Here is a 16,920-nt window from a genome sequence, read left to right as displayed (position 1 = left end):
ATTTTTCTTTAATCTTTGCGTAGATGATGGCTGCTATAGTCATAAGTCAGATTCTTTAATTTTTGAATTAACCATATTGTTAGTATATAGGTGTATATTTTATGTTTTTACCAGCCAATAGAAAGATTTTTGAATACTAAGGGATTTTGACAGTCTTAAAAGAGGGAAAAAAAAAAAATAAAGGTTGCTTCACCTAGGACAGAGAAATGGTTTTTGTAAATTTACTATTTTTGATAACTAGTAGTTATCTGTTGTAGGATTTTTCAAGCATTGCAATATTTTAGATCATGTAAACTTCGTTTCTAGAACACATGTGAAAAAAGCTTATAATATGCTATAAATATAAATATGGAGAAATGGTTTTTAAATAATCTGATCATTGTGATGATTATGTAACATAGCTTACTCTACTCTCCTATATGTTTATATTTTCAAAATTAAATTGTGGGGATGCCTGAGTGGCTCAGTCAGTTAAGCATCTGCCTTCAGCTCAGGTCATGATCCCAGGGTCCTGGGATCGAGTCCTGCATTAGGCTCCTTGTTAAGTAGGGAGCCTGCTTCTCCATCTGCCTGCCGCTCCCCCTGTTTGTGCCTTCTCTGTGACAAATAAATCTTTAAAAAAGTTAAATTGTGATGTTCAGCCTGCCTAAATTTAATATTTTAAATCATAGTATAGATTTTTTTGCCAATTTTATGACTATATAAATCACAATGTAGAGAAGTCACAAAATAATCAAATAACTGTAGGAATAATGAGTTGTCTTTTTAGAAATTTCAGCTTTGAAATAAGACTGATTTTATTTGTGGAAAATGTCAGAAAGAGGCCTTTATTTAAAAAGAAATGAAAATATAATACACAGGGTCATTTTAGTCTATAGAATAGTCCCAACCCTCGCCACCTAAAGTGTGATTCTAGGACTAGGAACATCACCTGGGAACTTTTTGGAATTTAGGAACCTGAGAACCCTGTATCAGTCTGCCTTTTAACAAATCCCCAGGTCATTTACATACATATTAAAGTCTGAGAAGGGTAGGTCTAGACAGTGGCCAAACATCTACTTATCTTTCTTAGTCTTTTTATACACTATTGGAATTATTGCAAAGTTAGGAAAAAGGCATAAATACGCTGTTGAAAACGACAGGCCTGCAGGAGAGAAGGGGAACTTATAGGGGGCCCAAGGGTGAGAGATGCTGAGATGGGAAAGAAGAGTCATTGCCACGTTGGGCTGGTGGTCTGGTATCCACCCTGTGGGAAGTAGGAAGTGCTGCCTGCTACTTTTTAAATTCAGTTCTTTATCTGCTGCTGTCAAAGGCAAAATTATTTTTCTTTGAGAAACGTCTGAGGTGGTGTACTATCGAAGCAGAATAAAACTTGGTAGAGGTCACAGAATTACAAGAGCTGAAACTTTTCTTCAAGTTCTCTTCTTTCAGCCGTTATCAGGAGAAAAGTAAGCACAAAGATCACACCGCCAGCGGCAGGGACCGGAGTTCACTTCTAAGGAAGTAATCAAAGAAAGCTAGTTACCAGGACAATGCAAAACTCGGTGTGAACAGCTCAAATATTCCAACACTTTGTCACCTATAGTACTTTCAGTTTTAGAAAAGCAAGTCATAAATAGCAGCAGAATTATTGGAATATGCAGAGAAAAACTGAAACCGATTCATAAAGCCTCTTCTTAGGTGAGGGTTGGGGCAAAGAAAGGGAATGAAATTCATTGTCTGTAATTCCATCGGTTTTCTCAACAGTTCTAACAATAGGCATGTAAGATTATATCTTTATTTTTATTCTTTACATTATTAAATATAAGAGTGTTTAAATAGCTTCTCTAGGTTTTAGACCCCAGGTTTCTGGCACGGAATTTAGCCGTGTTTCTACTATGCTACCCTGCCTCTTGAGGTCATGGAGAAACTAGAAACAATTAGGCATTTTAAATGATGCTGACCTGATAAGTTAAATGTATTACTATAATAAATGAAAGGAGTGATTAAATATTATCAGTTATTTGTGGTACCAAATTTTATTCACATAGAATTTCTCCTCTAATAACTGGAAAGATGTTCTGCAATAAACATTGTCTACTTAGTTGAATAGTCATAAAACCACTTTGTCAGTATGGTCTAATTGCAAAAAATTGTCTGTTTTGTTGAATAGTCATAAAACCACTTTGTCAGTATGGTCTAATTGCTTACAAACTTTACACATATTCATTATGATCTAATTGCTTCTCCTTCTATTTGAATGAAACTAAGCACATGTTGGTTTTAAATACATGTCTTAGGCCAACTTTGATTTGAAATATAGAGGTTCCTACTGGGTTCCTACTTTCTTAGCTAAGTAGTTTTTAGCATGGTCATGAATTTAATTCAGTTACCACTTTATAGCTGGCTAAACATGTTCAGTTTGGGGGCAACTGAGCATCATTAGCAGAACTACAAGACCCTCACCTGGTCTAGAATCTCTTAAATAAATTACCTGAACATTTTGTTGCCATGAAAGCCATTGCCACAGAACTAACACAGAAAAGGAACCCTAAATTGTGTCTCACTGAAACATTTTTAAGGATATTTTTAGGGGCACCTGGGTGGCTCAGTCAGTCAAGCGTCTCCCTTCAATTCAGGTCATAATCATGGACTCTTGGGATCAAGTCCTGTGTTCCGCTCCCTGCTCAGCAGGGGAGTCTGCTTCTCCCTTTCCCTCTTCTTTCTCTCAAACAAGTAAATAAATAAATATATAAAATCTTTTAAAAAAGATTATTTTTATAAAGTTCTGTCATCCATCCATTCTGTTTTATTCAGATTTTCTCATATTCTGTTTGAACACTGCAGTTGTGTTCCAATCCATCTGAAATTTACATTTTCTGACAATAAGTGCACATAATCACATTTCTTTTAGAACATCCAAGCAGCTATATACAGTGTAAGAATCTAATTTTAGAACAGAACACTTATGCTCAACAAACACTATGCAACAAAGAAAAAAAATAAGGGAGCAAAATATGATGCTAAAAATAAGTCTTGTTTTTCATGTGACTGAGCAAGTTGACTGAGAAGATGAATTCAATATCCATCTGTATCCAGTATTTCCTAGAGTCACAAGATAAGGGATTTTTTTCAGTAGGGAAAATATGTCGGATTGGTATTTACTGAAATCACACAAGCTTATATTTAGACTTTACTTAATACCTCCTCTTTTATTTACCTTTATCAGAAATCAGGTAAATGGCAGTATAATTTCAAGGTAAGTAGTCTATAATGGCAACACGGCTATTTCCCTGTGTAGCACTCCTAATGAAAACAGTGGCTCAGTTTACCTTTAGAAGGCTGTGTATATCTGATTAGTATTACCTTTCCGCATTCCCACTGACCCGTAGCTGTGGTTTCTTACGTAGACTCAAGTAGTGAATAGGAACTGTGGTAGTATAGTATGTCAGTTTTAGTTCTTGTTTCTTAAACATTTACACTTGGTCTTTAGCATACTCATATTCTGTTCTAATAAAACATGGTTCACCTTGTCAGGAGATCATACTTTATATTTTGAATAACAACTTTATTATATATTTTTTTAAATTATGATTTTGCACTTAACCAATAGGGAAATTTTTTCTACCTTGGCTATTAAAGATCTGTAACAGTCTGGTTTTTTTCTCACTTTGTTCATTATCATATATAACAGTCAATTGAGTTTTATTTTAAACTCTTTAACTCTTTAAACTTGATTTTAGTATGGCATCTTTTACACAGAGGCCAATATGATTAACTCTTTAATCAGCCATGCAATCATTTCTGTTCATTAAATGATCAGGTTTTTCACTTAGTGCTTTTTAATAAAGAAGGTACAAAAATATGACTTGATTTTATAATTTTGTACGTCTTACTTTGTCATGAACCTTGTTTTCCTAGCCTGATTTCCATAATCATTGCCTCTTCAAAAGGGTAGATGGAGGGATCCTCCACGACACATCTTGTCTTAGATGGCAAAACATACAGGTGTGTTTAAAGGCAGGAGTTACGAATCGTTTTCTTATATGTCTTAAAGCAGCATGTCTAAAATTCTGTCAGAAATACTAGTGTTTTATACCTCAGAGGAGAATAATTAAGTAATATTATAAACAAAAACCAATCTAGCTTAGGGTTCATATTACCCTGTTTTCTAGAAAATATTCTAAATGAAGCAATAGGAAGAGATATGTGGCCGTATGCTTCCTGTCAGCTGGAATGTCACATTACCTTCAAAACTGAGTGAATGTGACAGTCTTCCAAAGTTGTGAGAGGCCTTAGCAACAAGTATGGTAAGGGCTGATATGCTGCATAAAAAGAAGTTAGAAGAAAAAAAAAAGTGTACACCCAATATAAAAATAAGCAAAGTCTTGAATAATCAGCACAGGAGAAATATTTAAATTAACCTTATTTTTCCATTTTCATGGGCTATTTGTAAAAATACATAAAAAATCATTTCATCTGTGTTCTTTTATCTCTTTATTATCCTGTCTATGTCAAGAAATGTTTTCAGTGGGACACACATTAATGGTGTAGGTGTAGTAAAACTGACACACATACAGTTCCCTGGCATATAAGCACAAGAAATGTTAGCTGCTACTGCTATAGTACCAAATAATTATTACAGATTTTTAAAAACTTTGCCATTATATATTACAATGTTCATACCTTTTGACCTTGTGATTTCCCTTCTAAGAATCATTTCTGAATAAATGGCTGTAGATGTGGAGAGAGATCATCAGAGATGTTTGTGATAGCATTACTTACAATAGCTCCAAATTGGAAAAATACTCCCTCTAAATGGAAAAGTGAAATGACTTTTGGCAAATCTACTTCGTAAAAATTGTGTATTTCTTATGTTTTTAGATTACTTTAATGATAAAAGTAATAAGAATTGATAAGAAAACCCACAATAAAGTGGGAGTATATTTAATTGGATGACCACAGTTAATACATTTGCATAATATAAATGCTAGAAATAACTAGAAAACACATAAAATATTAGTAATTGGTATCTTTTCTAGAAAGAATATTCAGAAAAATAAGTAAACTACATTTCTTTTTCAAACAAATAAAAATGCTAAATGTTTTTGTGGGTATTTTGTAAAATGAAAAATACCCTTTATCTCAATGAAATTATTTGAGATTTCTAATTTTTCTTCTGGTTTAATGGGTTTTAGAAGCAGCAGGAGTGAAAGTTCTTTGAATTTTTTTCATGGTAATTCACATGATAATATTTTGGGGGATGTATTTATGAAAAGAATTATAGTGTGTTTATGTTCTTGAGTTCTATTTCCTGAGTATAAGTAAGACCAAGTTTTGTTTCATTTTAAATCAAGAGCAACTTTATAATTTGTTTTTGTTTTTAATAACAGATGAAATTCACAATCATTACCACTGGGGTCTTTGATGTTAACATGACATTTACCAAGAATAATTTGGTTTAAAAAGAAACATCACTGAAGGTAGAGGATTAGCAAGCTTAGGAATTTTAAACAGGATAGATAGGAAATTCAGGTATGGCTAAAAAAACAAAAATGAAAACAAAACTAGCCTCCTTAACAAATCAGACTATGTAGTGAACATTATCATTTTACAAATAAAATCATATATGATCTTACCTTTCATATCTTTATAAATTGTTGTCTACCATTGTCCTTGAAATGGAAAATCTAATGATTTGTGTCCTTTGAGCTGCCAAAGGAATGTAGTCCAATTTTATCAGAATTTATTTTCTGCATTGGCCATTCACCATGTGTTTCAATCAAAACTTAACAAAGTGCCTCCCGTGGGCAGGCACTGGGCTTGATGACGTATGCAGTCATAGTTCCTGGCCTTCCTGGAGCTCAAGCTCCTAAAGAGGAAATATATGAAAAACAAGAAACTAATTAATTACAAATTGTGTTTAGAAGAATTAGACCAAATTAAGAGCCCAAGTGGAGCTGACCTTTTTCTTTTTCCGCTCTTCCTCAACGTTCTAATTGACATTTAGCTCATTGTGGCCATGCCAATGTGCAACCCTGGTTAGACCCGTGAAAACATAATGGAAACAGGTTAACGCAGGTTAGCCCTGTGAAAACATTATGGAAATAATTCAAGTACCACACTGTACAAAGTGAAGCAAAGAGTTAAAGCTAAATCATCCCCTGAATTTTCCACTGGGTCCACTCAGATTTAGGTCAAAGGAATGAAGCAGCCAAAAACCATAACTGAAAACTCTCTAGATAGCCAACAGTTTTGAATATCTCCTCACAAAATAACCCATTTAGCACTAAAAAAAAAAAAAAAAAAAAAAAAAAAAAAAAAAAAAAAATTATCACTAGAATGAACACTGAGAATATACCTTTTCTGCCCAAAGAAACCTTTGGCTTAAAATGTTTCACCATTTGATCTCAGGCTCTTCTCTAGCTTCCCAGCCTTCTCTTCATTTACCCCTACTTAATACAGTTAATACTAACGCCATCTAAAAGGAGGTGGCTCATACTTCCATGGGTGCAATTATTGTGATGTGTGCTTGCCATCCTTATCCAGTAGAAATTGTATGTTGCCAAGAATGATTGATTTATTATTGCCTTTGTACTTGATTTTGTCATTATTCATTATTTTCTTTGTCAAACAGACCCACACTCTTCTTCACATAATCACCCAGTCCTGTCTCTCAGTAAGCAGAGTAGCTGATGGCTCCCAGCAGCCCACTGTGGAAACATGTAATGATAGCCCTTTGCAAAAATGGCTACTAAGAAACTATACAAGGATGGAAGTTTTTAGGAATATTTTTAAGAGTCCTACTGATTACATTCTCTAATAAGTTTTGGAAGTTTGTGTTGTAGACTGTGCTAAAATTATTTTACTAATTTTGTCATGTTCTGTTACTAAAATCTAGAAACTTCTTTAAAATGTACTTAAAAAAAATCTTTATGTGCTATTTCTCCATGGAATTATTTTTCTGTCTTTTACTTCTTAGCTGCGTGTTAATTTGGAAGCTGACTATATTAAGTAGTGTTTGCTCTGTTATTAATTAAAAGTATTTTCCAGTTTTCACTTTATTTCAAATATTTATACATGCATAAATATAATTAACAGAATACATTGCATTAGCTCCTTTTAAGGCTAACTATAGCCATGTTTATGTAACAGTAGATTTTGCATTAGAGCTGAGAAAAATCAGTTAAAAAAAAACTAACATAGCCAAAAAAAGGATTGTTTTTGGAACATTAAAATTAATTAATTTTGTTAATTTTTATTCCAATACTTCCACTGTGTGCACATTTAGGACAGCTTTTCTAGAATTTATTTTAACCTGAGACTTTAAGCAAATGCATTTTTGAAAACTAAGATGTACTTTTCAGTAACTTTATAAATTATATCTAAGTATTTCTTTGTGGTTGGTGAAGTGATATAATAATAAAAGCTTTTAAAAAATTTTACCTCTTATCACTTGTGTGATTTGTGAATATCTCCTCAGTAAGCGATAAAATGAATCATTATTCAGCTGAAGTCAAAAAACTGTTATGGAATTTTTATAAAGAATGCAAATAAGAATATGTCCTAGTTCTTGATCTTAAGGGGGTTATTGACCTGTAAATAAAGGATATTACATTGTGCAGTACCTTCCTGTGACAACACATGGGAAGTTAGGGCATTGTTCTGGTTCCAGTGAACCAGGTAAAGGTTGTCAGTAGAAGGCAGAGTTGAGCTTGGAATGCTCCTGACAAGGCTGAATGAGGTATAGAGAGGTGCAGAGAGACATTAGAACTACATTGGAGATGTGTTAGAAAACTGGAAAAGTCTGGACTCCTTGCACACAGAACTGTGTGTGTATACAAGGCAATTGACATACATTATGTTTGTTTCCAAAGCATAGTTGGTAGTGTAATGCCTAACAAGGGGTCTTGTTAGGCTTACCTAGACATTTAGTCTCATGAGTTTACTTACAGAATTCTCGGACAGAAACCACAACTTAAGTTTTCTCAGCAGACCTCTTAGCAGTTTGTATTAGCTTAGGGGAGCCAGCTTTTCCATAGGTGACAGCCCACTGGGAGGGGCTGAGAGCCATATCAGGCTGATGCGGCTTTAAGACTCACAGGAGACATCTCTGTTAACAACTCCATAGCCCAGCTCCTAAGACCCAGAACATACGCAAAATTCAAGTCTTGACACTTTTGAGAAGTCCACAATTGAGTTTCCTATCAGTTATTTATAATGTAGTTGATCAGATACAGATGCAGTTTATTCTTCAGAGGTTATTTTTACCATCTGCCATGTTGCCTAGAGACATGTTAACATCGTTTAACAATCTTATCAGATTGCTAAGGGATCACAGTTACATAGTTGACTAAAGGTTAACTTTTTTAAGCGGAAGAGAAAAAGGCATTTTTAAATACTCCTAAGTATAATTAAGCATTTTCTGACAAAGAATCTGATTCCCCAGAATGATTTGGTAGCTTGCCCAAATTTTCATGGCTAGTAAATGGTGGAGCAGAAATTCTCCCAAAATTCTGTCTAATCTGACCCTATCTGGCCCTAAGCTGTCTAATCTTTCCACTGCACTCCATTAAAAAGGGGAGGTTTTTGGTGAGTTGCTTGTTATCTTTACAACGGTGGCTTTTGACGAGTGAATTCCTTCAAAGAAAATACTTGTTACCAAAAAAAACCCTAATCTTTTATTAAAACTATCATTATTTGTGTACTTAACACATAATTTGATCTGATCCTTAAAGTCATATACATTTGAAAACAAAAAGATCTAATCAAAGCAAGCAAAAGGAAATGGCTTTTTTGAAAGAGAACATATATACACCAAGGACCTTAGGTACATAACAAAAATAAAGAACATTTTGTTGATTTTAACTGAAATTTTCTAGAATAAGTGTTCTGTTCTGTATCCTTTTTTTCATGTTGGTTGCTGGTTCATAAGCCAATAGCATCATCCCTGGCACCATAAGTGTAAATTAACCATCTTCTTGCCTATCTTTGGCCTTTGGCCATTTCATCCTCTCTCTCTGTCTCTACCTCTCTCTCTCTCTCTCTTTTTTTAATAAATAGCTTGATTTCATGTATTGGAAGAACAACAAAGGCCTCAATCTTGAAGTCTCCTTCCTGTCTAATAGCCTTGTGCTTTTAATTTCCTGCTCATTGCCAAAGAACCATCCCACCACAATTCTATTTTCCTTTCGGTCTTTCCTCAGGATAGTGCAGCCCAGGATATGCAGTCCTAATCCAAACAAATTAAAATTGTCCAGGCAGTGTTTCTCCACCGTTTTTATTGCATGCATCCATTGTGTATTTTTTTAACCCAACTTTTTTTTTTTTTTTTTAAAGAACTTATTTATTTGACAGAGAGTGAGAGAAGGAGAGAGAGCACAATTGGGGGGAGCAGCAGAGGGCGCGGGGTAAGCAGGCTCCCTGCTGAGCAGGGAGCCCGATGCGGGACTCAATCCCAGGATCGCATGACCTGAGCCGAAGACAGAGGCTTAACCCACTGAGCCACCCAGGTTCCCCTAACCCAACTTTTAGTGTTATTTCCAGAGCTGCCTCCTGCAAAAATGTTTACCTTTTAGTTTTGGCTACAGAAGTATAGGGCATGCTCTTTTTTGAGATATACCTACAAATCACCCTCCATACATTCAAACAGTTTTCTTCTGGTTTAAGGTGTTTCGTATAAAATGGTTCTAAGCATTACCCATGAAAGTGAGCAGAAATGTATATAATACATATGCATAAATTAATATGCATAAAACACATGGACTTAAAATGTCTATCCAGAGGTGCATGAGTAGCTCAGATCATTCAATGTCTGCCTTCAGCTAAGGTCATGATCTCCAGGTCCTGGGATCAAGGCCCAAGTCAGGCTCCTGGCTCAGTGGGGAGTCTGCTTCTCCTTCTCCCTCTCTCCCCTGCTCATTCTCTTTCTCTCTCAAATGAATAAATTAAAAAAACAAAAATCTTTCAGATGTTCATTTGAAAAGTTCAAAAAACAGGATTTCTAAATATAAATGTAAACTCAAAAGACAAGACATGTGATGACTGGCTCACATGCTAAAATTACTGGAATTAAATTTCAGCATTCAGGTACTGAAAGGATGCTTATTAATGAATATCATTATTATGCACAGAGTAAAATACACATGTGATATTTCAAAACATATGACCATAACATCTCTTTTTATGTTTGGTTTGATATTTTTTAAGATTCTTAAAATGAAAACCAAAATATGGTGAGCATACGATCAAGTAACACAGGTCTTTGTTGCTATGATAATCATTCGTCTACACTGAATGTCTCATAGACACAGATACTATGGAGTGCTTAGTATTTTGAAATGGGAACATCTCTACTGGTTTTGTTCATTTGGGTCACAGCTGTGACATCTCTTTGCATGTTTACCAAATGGTTACTGAATTCACACATGCCTAAGAAAACTAAGCTTTTGTGAAAGCATGTTAATATTTGCAGCCCTCAAGTGAACTCCGAGCTCACAAATGGCCTTTTTGCAAAGGAGACTGAATTCTTGGAAATGCATGATAAATGTCAGCCAGTTTCTTTAACCATCTGCAGCAAAAGGTGCATTAGACAATGGATGAAACTGTAACAATAAAATCTGTGTAATAATTCAGAGCCACGTGCACAGTTCATTTTATAAACCTATTACTATGTGTACTAAAAAAATTATGAAGGATTTTTAAGAGTCTCTTTTAAATCTCTTTAAAATTCTTTTTAAACATCTTTTAAGATTTAATGAGATGAACTAGTGAAGTTAAAGATAAAATAGTTTGCACTGATTATTCGTTATCTTTTACAGAGACTCACCTTGAGACATGTTAACAGTAACCAATGCCTCGATGAACCTTCTGAAGATGACAAAATGGTGCCTACCATGCAGGACTGTAGTGGAAGCAGATCCCAACAATGGCTACTAAGGAACATGACCTTGGGGGCATGAAGATTGTTTCCCCAAAGCCATGAAAGCATCTACACTTTTGTTTTTCCATTATTTCAATTAGGGAGATATTAACTTTGCTGAATTGAAAGTTTTAAAATCCTTTTAGTATTCTAAAATACAGTTGTTTATACTTCATTTTTAGGAATGTTTGCTTATTTCCCTACTAAAATTTGTATCTGATCAAAAGAAGCACATACCATATATAAATAATAGCAAACTGTTACTAAGCAAACATCAGAACAACTTGAAAAATAAATTGTGTTTGCTTTAAAAAAAAAAAAAGAATCTCTATTGCCCTCATCTCATAAGATCAGTCAGGGCTTACTTTAATTTTGTTTTTGTCATAGTGATTAAAAGAGAGACAATGTAAATGCCTTATAAAATATCTTCATTGTGATATATTATCAATTGTTTTAAAAACTCACTGTTTCTAATGGACCTTTGTGGCAATATGTTGAATTTCTATGTCAACAACAAGGCCACATATTGAATTATTTCTGAGCAGTGAATTCATCGTACAAGAGAAGTTTCAATTTTGTAGGAAAAAAATTAAATTGGTTATTGACTTCTCATAGAGTCCTTAGAAAAGCATCACCATTAAACAAAATAGAGGAGAGTTTGAAAGTTCAATTTCAAGTACATGAAATCAGAGGAAACTAGCTAGGCATTGAGGAGAGCAAGATGAAGTGAAACTGAAAAAAGTAAATCATTTTAAAAGACATTCTCTTCGGGTTCCAATCACTTCTAACACAGGTTGAGCATAACATCATCTTGGTCCCAGAGTTGATGCTGGAAACTCAATTCTTAACCACTGCCTCTGTCTCACAGAAACTACACAGACCCTTTTCTCTTCATGCTACGGAGTGACTTGTCTCGTACACTGTACAGAATGATAGGTGAAGGGTATAGTACTTTCCATAATTTTTAATTCTTCTGCATTTGAAGGTTCTAGTTAGGTCACTATTACCATTTTAATTGTATGTTTTAAAAAATAATGTGCTACTATCAGAATTTCACTGCCATCCAATAGTATCTAAAGTTTTCACCAGGGGCATGAACTCAATACACATCTATTAAACTTTTATTTTAATTAAACTGCTTGAAATCATGCCATAAACTATAGTTCAAGGAAGAATAATAATTAGACCAGCTTCACGTGTTCTTTTTCCATCTTAAAATCTTCTATGTTCAAAATACATGAGCAGAAGATGTGAAAAGGAAAGAAAATTTATCTGAGATTCGTGCTAAGCCTTTACTTTTAGGATCTGACACCATTTAAAATGCTCATAAAGTTGTTCAGCATATGTATCTTATTCATTATAAGTGCACTAGGCTGCTAAAAGAAATTTAGGGGGAAAATGGAAGAAACATCCTCTGGAGAAAAAGATGCTACATTTTTGGCCCCATCTTTTCTTAAAAATCCCTGAGAGAAACTTTTAATAGTATGGCTACACAAAAATTTTCTTTGTCTCTATCTCTCTCTCTCTCACACAGAAACACACACACACACACACACACACACACACACTGCTTATAATGAAAAGGAGGACACTTTCTGAAGGCCAGTAAAATCCTGTATGATTTTCCCAGCTAGTATCCCCTTTCTGTTTTGGCTGTACACTGGTACAACTCTAAAGAAGATTTCTACAACCTGAAGCATTTCAGGTTTACTCCTTAAAGTGTACACACCCCTCACCTCAACGCGGCTGAGAATCCATCAGTCTCCTAAAATGTTAAACAAAAGTTTGAGGGTTGGGGCCTATTGTTTTGAGGAAAGAATCTACAGCTTAGAGCAAACTTCAAAGGAAGCTATGCCTCCCAAGGGTTAGTGAACCACTGCCTTAAATTGATAACGGCCTCACAAGACAACCGAGGCTTACCTTAACCATCACATTTTCCACTTTGCTCTCTTTTCTTCCTGTCCTGACTAAAATACAGCAAAATGTCCCTGCACAGCATTCTTCCTTAAACTTGAGTTCAAACCCACAAGGACTCTTTTATACTATCTGTTCCACTTATTGTGGACTTGCCAATCAAAATGCTTACGTTATCTATAAAATGGTCAATGATAATTTTTTTTTTTTTTTTTTTTTTTTTTAGAATACAGCTGCTCCATGGAAACTGCCTTTGACACATTTCAGCAGCATTTTAAACATTTGAAAGTCCATTATGGTCATAGCAACAATACAGGAAAAATCAAAACTGTGGAAGTTTCATACCAGAGATTTTCAAAGAACCCTCAGATGGTTTAAACACATTGTTTAAATGTGAATTAAGAGTGTTTAATAAACAAACAAAAAAATGCCATGAAATAGAAAACACCAAAACCCAGAAAGCAATGGCTAACATTCAACTTAAGCAAAAAGATCTACTGTATTCAGTACAGAACATTAAAAATGATGACTGGCTTCACAATGGATTCGTCTTAGCTGTGGGGCTAGACTAACAAATATTTCAAATGATTTCAAAGTTCCCCTTCTGATGTTTTCCCCACAGCAGTTAATGCCAATTCCATCTTTCCAGATGTCGAGATCAAAAACCTCTAGTCACTTTTGATTTGTTTTTTCTCTCAACTTTTATCTAATCCATCAGCAAATTCCCTTGATTCTATATTTGAAATATAACCAGAAGCCAACGACTTCCCACCTCATCCACTGTGTACCACCACCTCTTAATTTTTTAAAATTGTGGTATGCTTATAATTTGGTTCCCCTGATTGCCCAACCCTTGCCTCTAACAGTCTGTATTAGTCACAGCAGCCTTAGTGATTTTGTTAAACATCAGTTTGATTTTGTCACTTCTTTGCTCACAACCCTCCAACGCCTTTCTATGTTTAACGAAACCTCTTAGAGTGGTCTTCAAGGGCCTCTCTCTCCACGCATGTGCGCGCAAATCCCTCCCCCCCTCCGCCCCCACCACCCCACATCCTCGCAAGGGCTCCTTTTCTGAGCGCATCTCCTTGTGCCTCCCCTTAACTTGCTCCACTCTGGCTGCCAAGCAGGTTTTAGTCTCCTTGTTTTGCTCTCTCTGCCCCACAGAGTTCTGTCACCTCACTTTCTTTAGGTATCTCTCCAAATACTGTCTCATCGGTAAGGCAAACCCTTCTTCCTCATGCCCTCTCTATCCCATGTATGTTCTCTGACAGACTATAAATTGGCTTTTTTTTTCCCCCTGTCTACTCTTCTACGTCTCCCCTGACCCCGCTTCCCAACATTCTGATCACACACCCTAGAATGAAGCACCATAAAGGCCAGGCTTTCCCAGTTTTATTCACTGTGGTATCCCCAGCATCTAATATAGTTCTGGGCTCAAAGTAAGTATTCTTTAAATATTTCTTGAATTAATGAACTGAAAAATGTGTGTTAAAGTTGCTAAGTGCTACTGTATCATATCTCTTTTTTTGCACAGTATTTTAAATTTTAAAAGAAAACCTAGTAATATATTTAGACAAGATTTGCATAACTTTGTCTCCAAATGATAATTTTCTTCCTAATATTCTTTACGTTAAAGTATGGACTATATTTTGTTCTCTGTGGTAAAATAGCCTACCTTATGGAAGTGAAATATGACATTTTATAAACATGCTGCTATATTATGTAAGTTGCTTTATGAAGATAAAATTTTTATTTTGATTTTTTGGTTGTATTCAATTGCTACCTGAAGAAGTGAGATTTTCTACTTTTTGAGTAGAGACGTATCATCCTCTTAAAAGTCATATGTATTTCCATAGTTTTATAGGCGCTATTACTAATTTATTTTCTAAGTACAATTCTATAAATGGAACACAAACACAGTAACTTTGAGAGGGATTTACAGATGATCTATTCCTTCTCCATTTACAAATTTTAAGACCAACATCCAGCTATGTAATGTGGCCTGCCTAGGGATCAGATTAAACTATAAACAGTGTTGCCAGGACTCATCACTGTTAATATGACCTAATATTGTCTTCAATTAAAAAGCATTCAAAAATAAAGTAGAAAGGGTACAATAATGAGGAAGAAATGCCTTCATTAAACATTTTGTGATAAGAACATTGATTTTTTTTGAGATATATTACTTCTCACTACCTTTCATATTTAAATAAGATTAGTTCTACAAAATAATACCACAGGAAATAAAGATCTATAGCAGAAATAAAGAAATTAACAGGAAACAGCATGATTACAGAACATCCTGGCATTACTGGGCAAAATGGTTTTCTGGGAAGCAAAGCCTCTTGAGCAATAACAATGGAGCATACCCTCCCCTCACTTCTATTTTCCATATAATTATGTTCAAGTTAAAAATGACTGGCCTACAGCTTGCACAGAGCATTAGACCCATCTATTACTGTGAACACTGGATAGATTCTAAGCTATGCAGGTTTAAAGACCACAGGGTAATCAGCAGAGAATTCTAGGCTTCCCAGTAGAACTCTCTAGACTCTAGTCAACACAACCCATAAATTCGATTTCGCCATGGTTCTTAGAAACAGCATAATAAATAAAAAGGGGGAAAACAGCAAAGAGAAAAAGTAAGAAAGAACCACTAGAGTAAAACAACAGGCATGATTTTACCTTTCTTTCTTTCTTTCTTTTCTTTTCTTTCTTTTTTTTTTTTTTTTAGTGGGAAGTTAAGAAAATAGTATGAATTGGTTCAGTAAACCTTAAAATATTGGCTGCCTACCTACATTATTTTTTACCACTTAAGAAATGATGATCATATGTGATCACAGACATTTTATTTGCATCTTGTTTATAGATGTTCAATCTCGTCTCAGAGGAGGCAAAACTTTCATGCATTCAGAAGTCCTGGAGTAAGTCATAAAATCATAAGTCATAAAGTCTGCTGATTTAACAAATATGAAGAATTCAAGAAATTCAAGATTTTAATGGATGTGTGATCATCCACAAAGGGTCCTTCTGCAGAGCAAATACCTGCAAACCTTGAATAAATTTCTAATGCTGTTGGACAGCAAAAATTTATTTAAGTCTTAAGGCAGTTTGTGTTTCAGGATTCAGCCACTACCCTCTACTTCCTCCTTATTTTTCCCCAGTAGGTCTAAGCATGGAATAGATAAAATCAGCACTCTTCTGTACAGCACATGAACACATCTGGTATGACTACACCATGCTCAAAATGCTATTAAGTATCAGTTGTTGTAGGAATTTAAGGTGTTGAATGAACACCAGCAATGTATTTTAAATAGTTTGTGTACATTTGTGTCCAACTTTTGTTTCATATTGTTCAATAAATTCTAAAGGCAATGTTCATTGTATGTGTTCAAACAATCTCTCTGAAATACTAGGGGTGCAGGGCAGCTCTTTCGTTAACCATCTTTTAAGATAAAGGCCATTTCTATGTTAACCAGTGTCGTCATTATATAAAATTATTTTGTTTTTGTTTTTATCTGGGGAGAACAAATCTCTTAATACTGGGTATTTAATGAGTCTGAATGAGAATGGAACATTAAATGATTAAGGCTACATCTATAATGGTTTTAAAAAATGAAATTTTCATCATGCACTTAATTTGGTGTAAAAATGAACGTAAGCTGCTGCTTGGTTTCAGTTGTACTTTCTGCTAAAAACAGCACAAGTGAAGAAAGAGAACTTGATGATTATATGATTTTTCTTTTCTTTTGGAGCTTTGTTTTTCCATTGAGTGTAGCCACAGCTAAAGCGAAATAATTTCAAAACTCTTTTAGATATATGCTTGGCACACAGTTCTTTAACATTTATAAAAGTAGCTTGTGCATAAGGAATTACACATTTTAAATATTGTAAGCATTACTAAATGGTATAATTGTTCTTTTGCTATAAATTTAAATATTTATATGTTTTTGTAGAATTAAAAAATACCAATTTAGTTTTCCTTGTTATATGTTGTCTTTTTTTTAAAAAAAAAGGTTGTTAGCATTTTAAGCAGATAAGTTCAGTATTTTATGCTTGTGCTTCATTTTGTAGATTATTTAAATAAATAAGTGCCTATGGATATC

General features: G+C 34.5%; 1 protein-coding gene across 3 annotated transcripts in view; it reads left to right on the top strand.

Annotated features, from left to right (window-relative positions):
* GALNT13 (polypeptide N-acetylgalactosaminyltransferase 13) overlaps positions 1 to 14,572 on the top strand; it is a 534,707-nt gene extending 520,135 nt beyond the window's left edge. For all 3 annotated transcript variants that reach the window (XM_082690946.1, XM_082690944.1, XM_082690945.1), the window contains one exon: positions 10,800 to 14,572. In XM_082690946.1, coding sequence (XP_082547072.1) covers positions 10,800 to 10,940 — 141 coding nt within the window. In that variant the 3' untranslated portion in view covers positions 10,941 to 14,572. The remainder of the gene's footprint in view (positions 1 to 10,799) is intronic.
* Positions 14,573 to 16,920: the final 2,348 nt, after the last annotated feature.

The sequence above is a fragment of the Mustela nivalis genome (genome assembly GCF_964662115.1).
Source record: "Mustela nivalis genome assembly, chromosome: 11".
Lineage (NCBI taxonomy): Eukaryota > Metazoa > Chordata > Mammalia > Carnivora > Mustelidae > Mustela > Mustela nivalis.
The sequence above is the reverse complement of the archived record's forward strand: the minus strand, read 5'-3'. Positions and strand labels throughout refer to the sequence as shown.